Genomic DNA, 14,771 nt, shown 5'->3' with positions numbered 1-14,771 from the left:
CTATCGCTGTTCAAATTGCAGGCATATTTAGAACATAACTTAATATATGAAATACATTTGTCCCTTTTGACTGGACATTATGTACAACATATTTTCTATCATAATGAAGTCTGCGATGAGGGGACCAGGGATACAAAGTATAGTAACTCATCTCCTATCTGTGTGAAAAACGAGGTACAGTGTTTCTGGTTGATAAGGGTTCTTTTGATTCCTCACATCCGGCAATAGACTTCACTAAGGGGCTGTGTTAAACAGAGAGAAGCCCTAAATCGTGAGTTGTCCTGTGTTACAGTACTAATACAGTTTCCTTGAAATAAAGGGACATATGCTGCAAATGTATCAGCATTGTAAATAGCAGAGGCTTGTGAAGTGCAGCTTTTGTAAAGTATAATCTGTAATGGGTTTCTTGAAGTAAGAGTTTACATCTTACTTGGCAAACTTGGGGGGGAAGGGGCTGGCGGATCGCGCTATTTGGCCCTGCTCCTAAACATCAATCACAGTTTTTGACCAATTGCAGTGGGGGCAGGGCCACAATGACGAAGGATTCACATCCCATTCCACGCCCCCACCACTTTACTACTTTGGTCTTTAGGAACCGGGAGATTAGCCTACTCTTCTGTGAGTCCGGGAGAGCTCCCATAAATTCGGAGTCTTCCAGACATTCCGGGAGAGTAGGCAACTATGGGTTACATATTTGTTAGTCTCTTGGAACTATACACAAAGTAAGAGTGAACTGAAATAAAGGGGAAGGCAGCAGATCAAAATATTATGATGTTGGGTTCAGGAACATTACCATTCTTGCTGAAATTACATGTTTTACAGTGACACTTCTCACTTTTAAAGACTACCCTTTTTCAAACTCAATATAAGTTTGTTGCGGTTCCTACTCTAAACCACCGAATACAGCGGTGCGCTGTGTTTGTGTGTGTGTGTACTAATACAGAGGATGCTTCCCAAATGTATTTCCTTCTTCCTTGCTTGTTTTAGCTATTTACAATCATATAGTACAGACCGACAAGAATCTTTCGCACATTGTCACTGAAGTATGCTTGGCATGCAGAGGTGTTTAACTATGCTGGCTGCAAGCGCAGAACACTAAAACTGCATCAGGCATCAAAATCATTATTACACCAGCATATCTCTCATTTACATGTTACCCATACATTAAAGTACCATTCAAGGAATGCTTTAACAAAGGTGATACAAAATACTGTGAATCAATTTTGTAACCAGCGATCAACATGGAGATTGAAACTTAAAACGCAGGATGTAAATATCAAATTACAGAGTGTTTATAAAAGCGGACATAGTCCATAGATGGGATAGGGCAGTTACATGCAATTGTGCTAGCTCCAATGTCAATCATCTATGATGCAAAATAAAAAACTGCAGTATCCAGTGATGTTATGCTGAAAAATACAATACTCCGCTTAGTAAATTGAAATATGTATAATCCACAAATTTCAATACCTAATCTACACAGTACGCACTGTAGTAACAAAAATATACATTTAATCCATAATAAAAATAATAAGTACTTAAGGCTGCCTGGCATGTCTGTATATTTTTGAGCTTCCCTGACTCAGTATGAGATATCCCTTTAACATAAATAAAAATAGAAGGCAACAAGGATAAGTGTAAGCGCTCTTATGCTATGATCTGGGAATACATTTTATAACTATTACAGAAAGAGAAAGATAACCTAGTAAAACTCAACAAAGCAGCATGTATTCTTAATGTGAATCATCTTTCGCCTATAGTAATACAACATATTTAAAGATCACAACATAAATGCACTTAGAAATATCCTTCTATTTAATTCACAATGCCTCTCCCTCCCCCCCCCCCCCCAGTTGCTGCTTGTGTGCTAGTGTTTCTCCCTATACTTCATTACTTATAACTATAAATAGACCTTCAGTCTGTCTCTCCTATATCAGGGAATTGCTAAAACTAGATTATTCCTGAGATTTCTATAGAAGTACATAGGCCCAGTAAAAAGCACAGTTATTTTCAGAATTTATTCAGGCGAAGTACCACCTTACATGAATTAATGACCTTTGCTCCAGCCAGCTTAGCAAAAGAGTAATGCATGCACAGCCCACTTCTGCTCTAATGTGTGTTCAAGCCCTCGGAGAGACCATCATATCGGCAAATTGTACATTTTATTTTTCTGGTGATTATAACATTATTGGTAATAAGAAACTTGTGACTGAAACAAATTAAAGATTATTTCAGATTTTCATACACATCTAAACCATTTAGTTTTATTTTTCGTTTACAAGGTAGCATGATGGCAGCAATGTGGCTTAGTGGTTAGCACTTCTGCCTCACAGCACTGGGGTCACGAGTTTGATTCCTGACCATGGCCTTATCTGTGTGGCGTTTGAATGTTCTCCCCGGGGTTTGCTTCGGTTTACTCCCATACTCCAAAAACATACTAGTAGGTTAATTGGCTGCTATTAAAATGGACACATTGGTTAAAATATTTAGACATATGGGTCGCCCACGATATGTCTGAATTTGTGCAGATGAAAATTCAATTTGTTAAAATCTAAAATTCACACCTGCCTGAAGCTGCCCCTATCTGCAGGATTATAGTTATAGAAATGTTGCCTGTGGAAGGGGGATCCCTTTGGCTAACGCATGGGGTGGCTACTTTAGGACAATTATATAGTGGTGGTGTCCTAAAGTTTTTTGAGCAGATCAGGAGTGAATTTGGAGTTCCCAAAACAATGTTCTTTTGCTATCTTATATATGGTTCTATCAGCAATAAGACCAATAAGGTTAAAATAGTTATGCTTAATACACATAAAAAATCCTACATTAAGTAAATGTAAACAACAGCTATCATAATACAAACATGCATCAACATCAATTATAGTAAGCACAGTGGTGAAGCAACAAAAAGCTGATATTACTTACATATTCAGCTGTATCATCCATTTCCCACTGAGCAAGGGGAGGCAAACAAAGGAAGAAACAATGATATGAATTGCAAGAGTTGAAAAGTGTTCAGAAGAGGTCAGAAATGATGACCAACAGCAGTGGATAACAAGACAAAGTACGGAACATAATGCCTAACCTGTAGTGGTGACATACATAGAACATTCTATCGTGTCACCTAAAGTCTGAAGTATTTGCACGCTAGTCCTGTTACACAAGGTAGTTGTAGGGTCGTTTACCAAATGCAGTCACAGACCATCAATCCACAATTGAGGCCATGGAAAAAATTTGCAATAAACTGGACAGAATATTATTATGTGGATGCAGTAATGATAACTGCATGTAAATCTAATCTAAGCTAATCAAGTCAATTTAAACTTGTAGGTATTTCCAAATCACATAATTTGCTAATGTAGTACTAGTCTATACTACAGGTTCCAATCTTCCAGCACACTTTGCCCATCACATAAAAAAAACAATAATTCTGATCCATTTTGTCTTACTTATGCAATAATCCCCTACTATTTTTCTCACATTTCTCACCTGAGCATCAGCCAGCATAACATCTCTTATAAGGGGCAGCCCTTTTGCCTCTCCATTTTCCATTTTAACAAAGTGAACTTGATAGCCACGAATTTGGCCATGTTGGCGGTTTTGGACAGGAGAACGCCAGAACACTTTAATGGCGGAAGCGTTCAGTACTTCCACCTCAACTTTTCTGGGTGGAGCACTGGGCACTGAGGAGAAAAAAAAACAACAGAATACTTTACTATCATTCTTTTATTTTTTTTTAAAGAGTCTTCATAACTCTCCGAGATGAAATAAAATATCTAGGTCATGTCAGCTACAGAACCTGTGTATCTAGCTTCTCAAACTATGAAAACTTTATAAATAAGGCAGGTTGATTTGCCACAAATCATACACTAAAGAGGTAAAGTTCTTTAGGAACTCACTAGGTTAGATTTATTATAGGTTAATAAATTGTCTAATTATGAATTGATTTAACTACAACTATAACTAACAAAGGTATTAAAAATAAGAGCGTATTCCCCATGGGCTTTTTACCACAACCAACCTTTGCTCCAATTCTAACAAGAACCAGTCCTGGAAGAGGACCACCAGTTAAGACTATTTCTTCCTACTCGACGCATCAATTCCCCACTCTTCCCCACATCCCCCTCTAGCCCTCTTCACCCTCCCTCCTAGAATCCTATATTACACCAGTTCGTCTTCTACACTGTCCTATACCCCCCCTTCCCTACTGCTTGAAATGTTGAACAACAATACCTTTATACAACCAGATTGATGCACAGTTAACTTCTTACTGTAAAAACACTGCGAGAGAGTGTTGTACATCTTGTATATATATATATATATATATATATATATATATATATATATATATATATATATTTACATACATATATATATTATGTAACTGATGTACCTTTCAAGAACTTTTGTAACGGTTTTAAATATTAGATGTTATTAATAATAAATATTTAAAACAAAAAATTACCATCTTCATCAGTGCGTATAACAACGGGCGAGCTCTCAGGGCCAGGTCCCACTGCAGTATGTGCCACAACAGTAATACGATACTCAGTCCACTTTTCCAGCGCTTCTAAAAGGATCTCGGTGGTCTGGGGTGGAATGTCCTTCAATTCCTTTGGCTTTGGGTCCTCAGAGTTCAAAGCACCATAGAGTACGCTGTATCCAGCAAGAATGCCATTATGGCTCTCTGTGGGGGGTGGCTGCCAACTTACCAGTATTGCGGTGGACTTTGTGCTGACACACTTTACTTCTTGAGGGGGGGCAGACGGTTCTATGAGAGGACAGTTAAGGGCAGGAGGGATAGGACAAGTAGAGAAACAAAAGATGGGAAAGATAAAAAAAAGGAAAAAAAAAACCTAAAAAACCCAAAAACAAAAGATAAACAAAAAAATCCCAAAAAACAAACCCAAAAAACATAGATGTATAACTAAAAGGGTCAAAATGGAACATAAGGGCACTGTATCTAGGAAATGTTCTGGGCATCTAGTAAATTGTCTATTGAGCTAAATTAAATGTCATTGGAAATGCAATTGGTTGTAAGCTATTCTTTCATTTACAGTCAGCAATGTTGCTGTAAGATAATGAATTTCCAACATGTGATTTCAATTATTTCTAGATGCAAGTTATATGAATGTGTAATCTGTGCATGAAAGTATATAATACGGCAACTTGCATGAGGAGTACTGTGTAAACAGTTTAATAAAATGTAATTAGATCTGTCCTCTTCACATTTGGATGCCAAAGCAAAATTACGCTTTTTCCTTTCTATGAGCGGATTGCCATAAAATCTTTAGTCTTTTTCAAGATCATTAGCAGATGACAATACAAGGCCTTAATGCCCAATAACAATTCAGATAAAAAAATATAACTAATTCAGCACTAATATTTTTGTTTATTGTGCAGCCTCATCTTAAAGCACTTTCCAAGTAAATGTAATTCGTAGAGAAACTTACTTACAGTTTCAATTATTTAAAAGAACTCATGTTTACAAGCATGACTGGAGAATGTATTAAACTAGTGCTAAACCACTATCAGTTACAATAGAACTTCAGGTAGGAATGATAAAATAAGAAAAAAATGAACATGAAGAAGAATTTCAAGTAAAAATAAATAACCAAACACCAGTGTTTCTATTTAGGCTCCATTCGATCACCTACCTTCATATCATGAATATTTAAATTAGACTTTCTGGCAATATTTGACAGCAAGGAAGAGATCAGAACATCTTCTGTGGTTGTTTCAATCAATTAATAAATCAATTAAGCATGCTTTTTCCTTTTAAAATATGTTGAATCAGATGGAGGTTATATTCTCTGATATGCTACTCAGAGAACTTTTATCCTTTCATTCTGATTTTTAATAAAACTCCAAGTAGTGAAAAAAATTAACACATTAATGAATGTCACATACAAAATTACTATTTTTGCCCCTTAAACCAAAACTGTAGGTTCCATTTACGAACATGGGTAAGTCTAACACTCTTAAGCCAATCCACTGAAAGTTGTCTGACCTCACTATTCCTTGCAGCATGGCCTAGATCAGTAGCACATGACATTCTGATTATTAGGTAAGTATATTAACCAGAAGTTAAACAGACATTTTGTTTGGAGTTTAAAAATTCATGCAAACCAGTATTTACAATGTCAGTAACATACACAGGAGAACTTGAAAAATCCACCAAATAATTCCTGAGCTTTCAGATGGCCTGACAGGATGGACTGTATTTGGGACTGTGGACCTTAACTCTTTACTCACCTGGTCTGCTTTTCAGCAAGCTGGTTGTTGTCCATGCTCCAAGAAAGAGCCTTACTGTGCATTTAACTCTTGAAGTACCATGGGCTGTGGTGTTTTTTTAGGAGAACAATTTAATTTGGCATTATGTGTCTTTCTGATGAAATATGGCATCAGCAAATCAGTCTGTTGACAGTTGATGTTATGCTCCTGGTACTTAAAGTGTTAAAATATGGCTTTTTCATAAATAAATAAATATACTTTACCTTTAGTTTAATGGATTTGACTTAACACTTTGACGCTACTAGGGCATATGACCTAGTAAACATATTTGAAGTGAGGCACAGAGATAAGGAGTTTCCTGAAAGCACAGAGTGCACAAGAAGCAAGTGCATGTAAGGGAAAGTGCGATAGGGATACCATATAAATGACATGCATGTAAAGCAAAGCACCAATGTATAAAGAAGATGGTAGACAGCTTAGACACAATGGACTGTGCAGTGAGTGTTCCCTCACAACACATATTGGTTGTCAAATACATATGGTCAAAGATGATGAGAGAACAAATAAAACTAAATGGGAAAACACATGGGTCTATACCAAGCTACACCAGCATTTTCCAGTCAAGAGATGTCACGAGGCAAGGCACAGGATCCGTCCGTCATCCAAAAAGGATTTTTAAACCCATGATACCTTGGAAAGCTTGAAACTAATTTATTATAATTATTTAAAATTGAAAATATCTTTATGATATACACAATAATTTTACAAATGGACCGCAATGTCTTAAGTGCTTTTTTGTGAGTCAATATCAGTTCCAGGGACCTGAAGTTTAGTTTGGATAGAACTCAGAGACATGTTAATATTTTACGGCCATCTGTGTAATTATTGCCCAAGTTTACCAATTCTCTAAAATTACATTTTGTTTTACAAGAATGTATTAATATATGGTTGATGTATTATGATCTAAATTTCAAATATGTAAAAAATGTTAATAGAGATATATCCCCCAATAAATAAATAAAAAATATTGCATATAAAAAAAATATATGAGATAATCCTTGGATTACAGTAATTGTTCTATTTTTTGATACTAAAATAACAATCTGGGTGATTTTTTTTTTTTGAGATGAAAAGAAGACAACGCACATAGACCAGCTGTCACAGCCACTCATGCAGTGAAAAACAACTCATATAAAAGGCAAAGATCTGTGAAAAGGTCAGGTTTACTGCCATTAAGGGAAACCTATCCCCATGGTAACAGCAAGATTCCAATCCATTAAACTAAAATTATCACAGAATATTTACACACTCGGAATACCATTACCATTAATGCAGAAAAAAATGGCATATAGCTGGCATCAAACTGGCAAATATTACACTTTGAGCCAGGAATTATAATGTATTGCAGTAATCACGGTTGTATTTATTTCCAATAAAGTAGCAACCCAATTAGCAGGGTGTTAACTTGCACTGGAAGGAAGAAATGTTTCAATACAATACACAATTTTAGAGAACATGGCCATACAAACTGATTCAGTTATGATGCTGGTCACTGAGTGAGAAGACCAACCTAATCCAATGAAACACTACTTTGATGAATAGGCTAAAACAATGTTCTGTTTTGGCACTCAAACTTAGGTAACATAAAGAGGGCCATATTCAGGAAATTGCTTATTGCCCTCAAGATCCATTTATTATCAATGGAAACCAAATTAAATGGCAATTATAATTAAAATGTAATAACTACATTGTACATAGTATGTACAGAATATAAAGATATAAACTCTCAGATTCCAACAATAGCTTTAGTGTAATATGTGTGTAAAAGCACAAAAAGGGGCAGTGAATCAATGGATATAAGATTGTTTTAGTACAGAACCAAAGATTAACTGTATACCCACGGTAGAATAGTGAAATCTACATGATTTCTATTGTGTGTTGACATTGCAAAAATGGTTCAGCTAGAAAATGAAAATTTGTAACAAATTCCCATATCTACAAACTCTTAAAAAGGTAAAAAATTTGCACAGCATGGAATTTAAAAATCTGAGCTCGGATCCATATATGCTATAACAACAAGGGGAATAATAAGAGTTCTTAACCTCTAAAAAAGATCCCAACTACCTTGGCATTCCCCATCAAGTATTCGAGTCAACAAAAATAACTGATATTCTGTTTAATCAAACAGGTTCAATTTATGATGTTTAAAAAATAAATTATTTTATTCTCTGCATTCATGTACACTCAAAAAATCAATATAAAGATAATGCAGGAATATGGAAACGATGTGACAATGCAAATACTTGCCCTAAGATGTTATCATATTCCTAAAAATAGAAACACACAACAACCTTATACAACTGAACCACATCCTGCAAATGACTCTTAATTGTAAGTATTAGTTTTAAACAAACAACCCATTTTATGCTAACTAAAGTGGACTATTGTTAACTGGCTAGATGAATATGTGAAAGTCCTACTTTTAGAACTAAAATAGTAACAATGGTAAAAGGACTACATAACGTGCAGTTCAGTAGATATATATATAAACACATTTTTTTGGTGTACCTATCCTTTCTGGTTCAATTAATCATTTCTCTATGGGGTTAATTGGTGTCTGATTGTATTGATACATCACACCATTTCCTGATATATTCATTCACACAGTATTTCATCACTGTGTTACTTATATACTACACTATTGTGCGCCTTGTCCTTCTGTTTCTTTCTTTCTCTCTCTCTCATATATATATATATATATATATATATATATATATATATATATATATATATATATATATATATATATATATACACACACATATGCAAATATACACATATATATCTCTATGTATATATATATATATATATATATATATATATATATATATATATATATATATATCTCTATGTATGTATATATATATATATATATATATATATATATATTAATATATACATATTAATCTTATGTGTATATATGTAGGTATTTGTATAGCTATGTAAGTTTTGTGTGTGTATAATATATATATATATATATATATATATATATATATATATATGTGTGTGTATGCATGTGTAAATATATATCTATATGTGCGTATATATATATATATATATATATATATATATATATATATATATATATATATATATATATATACATATATATATACATATATATACACACACACACACACACATACATATATATATATATATATATATATATATATATATATACGCACACACATATAAACACTCTCTGAACGTAGCTCAAGGCAGATTGAAATGTTTAATTCAATATAAAGATCAACTACCTGCTCCAAGACAGAATTGGATGCATACACTGCAAAGCAAGGAAATCTTTATTCCATTATTCCATTTTAAGACTCATCACTATTGGAACTCTTAGGTTTATGTATTCTGGCAAACTTATTTCCATTGCTGACTACTCTGAATTGTGCCTAGCTCTACTATAGTTCACTAGTTAGGTGTAACTACTATTATAGAGATGGAACATGGAGGATGTTTTGTCAAAAGAGAACACACAATTTGACAGTTCTGCAGGACTGAGATTCCATACAGCTCTCCTGTCTCTGTAATACACTGTAAAGGGCTTTATTTCATAGCACATATGAACGAAACCTAGAACTATAAAGTGCAATGTCTACATGATGCCCAATTAGCACTGGAATATCCAGATACGTTTATAAAATAAACAGAAAAATATGTTTTGCATGAGTTTAAATGATTATGCAGTCAAATAACCTTTAACAGTTGTACTTGTGAGAAAGAATTCTAGTGGCACAAGCTGAATGTCTGCATGCAGATCATTAAAATAAAAACTAAAAACTTAAAAAAAAAAAAACAACCCAAAAAACAAACAAAACACATGCTATAACACTCTACGCAACTTTCATTACAAGTAAATGTAATGTAAATAAAACAAAACAACATGTATATGCTAATGTGTAAGTACTAATGATATCAGTTCAATACCCTAGTGTGTTAAAGGTTATTTTCTACAGAACATCGCATCTGCACTATCCCTACCCACAAAAAGTCTTCTTCATTTTATATGATGATGAAGAAAAAAAAGAATGACACTTACTAGACTGCATGGTTCGTTCTTTAACATCTGTAGTCCAAGCGCCTTGGCCTTGCAAAGAACGAGCAGCAAGGCGAAATATATATTCTGTATTGGGTTTTAAGCCTTCTACTAAATATGATGTTGCTGGATCAAAGGTTTTTCTGATCTGTTAGATAAATAGATTATCAACATAATATTACTCTGCGTTAAAGCTTACTTGACACCAAACGTGAAGGAGGAATAAAAGTTTAGAAGATTGCACATTTTAGCTATTCTCTATAAATTGGATTGAAATGAAACATTAATCTATATCTAGACATTTGTCAAATTATTCTTGTTTGCTTGCCACTATGGAGATGTACAGCTGTGGAGTAAATAAATTGCAAGAATGGCTTGTTAGTATTACACTATCCAGTAATACCCGGACTCTCCTTCTTTATACGCTGCAAAGAAGTAGTCTTGGGAAAAAAGGGGTTTATCATGCAATTGTTTTAAATCTGCTGGGTTCCAATTGGCCAAGACCTCTGTGCTGCCTCTAAACTGAATTGTGCTGATTGGCCACAGACACCTAATCAGGTCAGTAGATTAACAGCATAGCAGATGTGACCAATCACAGTTTTGCCAAAATGTGAAATCATAACTCCACAGGCCACTCAATCCAAATGTATTGCAGAATACATCTGCAATGCGGAGAATAAATCTATGTTTCATTTTAAGGCTGACCACTACTGAATTCTACTTTTAGGTTTATTCTGGAAAACTTATTTCAATTGACTAGTTTGAATTCTGTCTATTTATACTATACTTCACAAGCCAGGAATAGATACTATTATACAAAAGGAACATGAAAGATGTTAGTCCGAAAGGAACGACTTTAGAGAAACAGGGGTGGGAATTTGGGGAAGGGGTTGCAAAAGTTGGTTAAGGAATAGCCAGTCCTGTCACAGCACAGGTATTCTTTGCTATTTGTGATGGGAGGGGGAAATCTTTGTCCCACTATTTAATAAAACTGCTGTGGAAAGCAACTGTGACTGTTGCATTTTTCTAAATCAGCAGGGTTTCAGTGAGTTGGGAATAGTCCCACAGACCAGCTCAAGGTTCACTCAACACTACTTAGTTGCAACTTGCAACATGCGCCATGAAGAAAATAGTTATACACGTTATTAAGACAGTTATACAAAGAAATACTGTTAACAGCATGGTGCAAAAAGAAACAGCATATAAGCTACCATAGTTGTACAGAATACTAGAATAACAGGGAACGTCAATCTAAAACAAACACTATGTCATGTGCTCAATTTACTACATTGCTTGTGACAAAATAGGCTTTGTATGTTTTATAGAGGTATCCAATCATACTTTTTGTGCTGATGGTTCTGAAGCCATGTAACACTGGTGCTAACATTTCCCCTCCACATTCACCATTGTGGCTGATGCTTTCTTACACCTCAGGAGTGTTTCCTAGCAATTTCCTAGCAATTCCAACTATATGTGGAGGCAAAAGAACAGCAGCAAAGATTTTATATACCATAGCAATAATAGTGTCGGAAGAAGACCAGTCGAGGGGTTCTATGTACAAAAATGACTGTTTTTTCCTTGTAACACACAAAACCTACTTGGCTGATATTGCAAGCATAAACCTTCATAAGCCATCAAGTATGTTTGTTTGAACATTTTGCACATTGCCACAATTAGTATTTTTTTTCCATCCATAGTCCCAGAAAAGTTGTTGAAAATGGCACATACACCATTTACATCTAAACCCAGTGATGGTTACCTTGTCGTAAGAAAAAAATATATAATCTGATGCACACCTTACAATACTGCTCACATATTTGATAAAAAGTCAAATGGTGCTGAACCATGAACCAGATAGATCAGAGGGTGTTCCAAACCAAGAGAAAGTTAACAAAAATGAAAAAACAAAACAAAAAGGCAACATACAATGGAATTGCAATTCAAAGAATTATACTATCCATGACTTCTTCATCTCCAACTCTCTAAATCTTCTTGCCATCACTAAAACCTGGCTTACTTCTTCTGTCACTGCCTTACCTGCCGCCCTCTCCTTTGGGGGCCTCTCCTTCACCCACTCCACCAGACCGGATGAGCGTCCAGGAGGTGGAGTGGGCCTCCTCCTTTCCCCTAACTGCACTTTCCGAGTCATTCCCACTTTACCTTCCCTCTCCTTCTCTTCCTTTGAAGTACACTCCATCCGGCTCTTCCCCCCCATCCACCTCCGTGTCTCCGTCATCTACCATCTACCGTCCCCCAGGCCCCTCCTCCCTTTTCCTTGACAACTTCGCTTTATGGCTCCCCCACTACCTTTCCTCTGACCTTTCCTCCATCATACTTGGTGACTTTAATATTCTTATTGACAACTGTTCTGACCCCGTCACCATCAAACTTCTCGCTCTCTCCTCCTCCCTAGGCCTCATTCAGTGGAACTCTTCCCCCACCCACTGTCTCGGTCACTCCCTTGACCTTGTCTTCTCTCATCTCTGTGATTTCTCCGACTTCTCCATCTCTCCCTTCCCACTCTCTGACCACCATCTCCTCTCCTTCACTCTGTCCTCCTCCCCTGCTCCTGCCTCGCCCAAAGCCACCCTCACCAGGCGCAACCTTGACGCTATTGACCCTACCTCCTTCTCCTCCTCTCTTGAAACTCTCCTATCACCCCCTCCCTCCCTGGTCTGTCCTGACCAGGCGTCCTCCCTCTACAATCTCTCCCTCACTACTGCCCTGGACACTGTCGCCCCGGCCTCTACTGTCAGCAGACGCCACATTATTCCCCCAGCCCTGGCACTCAAAACTCACCCGCTTCCTCCAAAAGTGCTCTCGCACTGCTGAACGCCTCTGGAGGAAATCTCGTTCCCTGGCTGACTTCCTTCACTTTAAATTCATCCTCTCCTCTTTCTGCTCCGCCCTCTCCCTCGCCAAACAATCCTTCTTTAAGTCCCTCATTTCTTCTCAGTCCTCCAATCCCCGCCGCCTCTTTGCCACCTTCAGCTCCCTACTCTCCCCCCCACCCCCTTCTGTCCCGTCTTCCCTGTCCACTTCTGACTTTGCCACCTTTTTCTCTTCCAAAATTGAGGCCATCAGACTGAACATCTCATCCTTCCCTTCCTCCGCCTCCCTCTTCGCTTCACCTCCCACCAACACCCAACTCTGGTGCTCCTTCTGCCCTACAACAGGTGAAGAAGTTCGCTCTCTCATTCTTTCCTCTCCACCCTCTACCTGCCCTCTCGATCCCATCCCCACTCACCTCCTTCGCTCTCTTTCTCCCAATGCCTGCTCTTACCTCGCACACCTTTTCAACCTATCACTCTCCTCTGATGTAGTACCCTCCTCATTTAAACATGCTCTCATCTCTCCTATCCTCAAGAAACCCAATCTCGACCACACAACTCCCTCCTTGACCCTCTCCAATACGGCTACCGCCCCCTCCACTCTACCGAAACTGCCCTGGCCAAGGTTACTAATGATCGTCTATCGGCCAAATCCAAGGGTCATATCTCCCTACTCATCCTCCTGGACCTCTCCGCACTCTTTGACACCGTGGACCACCCCCTCCTGCTGCAAACTCTTCTCTCTCTCGGCCTCTCTGGCTCTGTCCACGCCTAGTTCACCTCATACCTGGCTCACCGCTCCTTCTCTGTATCCATGTCTGGTTCTTCCTCCTTCCCCTACCCTCTCGCTGTAGGAGTCCCACAGGGCTCCGTTCTCGGCCCTCTACTCTTTTCGCTCTATACTTCCTCCCTTGGTGCTCTCATCTCCTACTTTGGCCTTCAGTATCACCTTTATGCTGATGACATTCAACTTTACATCTCTTCATCTGATCTTTCCTCCTCCCTCCTCGCTCAGGTATCTGACTGCCTCTCCGCCATCTCCTCCTGGATGTCGGAGCGCTTTCTCAAAATCAACATTTCCAAAACTGAACTCATTGTCTTTCCTCCTCCCAGTCTCCCATCCCACCATGACCTCTCCATTGTCGTTAACAACACTACCATCTCCTCTGTCACCCAACTCCGCTGCTTGGGTGTCACCCCTGACTCCTCTCTCTCTTTTGGCCCCCACATTCATTCTCTTGCCCAAGCCTGTCGCATCCAACTACGCAACATCGCCCGCATCCGTCCCTTTCTCTCTCAGGAGGCCACCAAAACCATCATACACGCACTCATCATCTCCCGCCTGGATTACTGCAACCTCCTCCTCACCGGCCTCCCCCACTCCAGTCTCTCCCCCCTCTGCTCTATACTCAATGCGGCCGCAAGACTCATCTTCCTCTCACGCCGCTCCTCCTCTGCCTTGCCCTACACTGTCTCCCCTTCCCCTACAGAATTCTTTTCAAACTCCTCACCACCACTTACAAGGCTCTCTCACATTCTACTGCCCCTTATATCTCTAACCTCCTCTCCATTCACACTCCCACCTGCTCCCTGCGCTC

The 14,771-nt window shown here is 37.9% G+C and overlaps 1 protein-coding gene across 1 annotated transcript in view; it reads right to left on the bottom strand.

Moving 5' to 3' along the window:
- Positions 1-14,771, bottom strand: part of LOC142149471 (receptor-type tyrosine-protein phosphatase S-like) — a 418,525-nt gene that overhangs the window by 239,705 nt on the left and 164,049 nt on the right. The window contains 4 exon segments of the mRNA XM_075204866.1: positions 2,923-2,949; positions 3,487-3,680; positions 4,463-4,768; positions 10,346-10,490. Coding sequence (XP_075060967.1) covers positions 2,923-2,949; positions 3,487-3,680; positions 4,463-4,768; positions 10,346-10,490 — 672 coding nt within the window.

Source organism: Mixophyes fleayi, chromosome 1, assembly GCF_038048845.1.
Source record: "Mixophyes fleayi isolate aMixFle1 chromosome 1, aMixFle1.hap1, whole genome shotgun sequence".
Taxonomy (NCBI): Eukaryota; Metazoa; Chordata; class Amphibia; order Anura; family Limnodynastidae; genus Mixophyes; species Mixophyes fleayi.
This window is presented reverse-complemented; position numbering and strand designations above follow the sequence as displayed.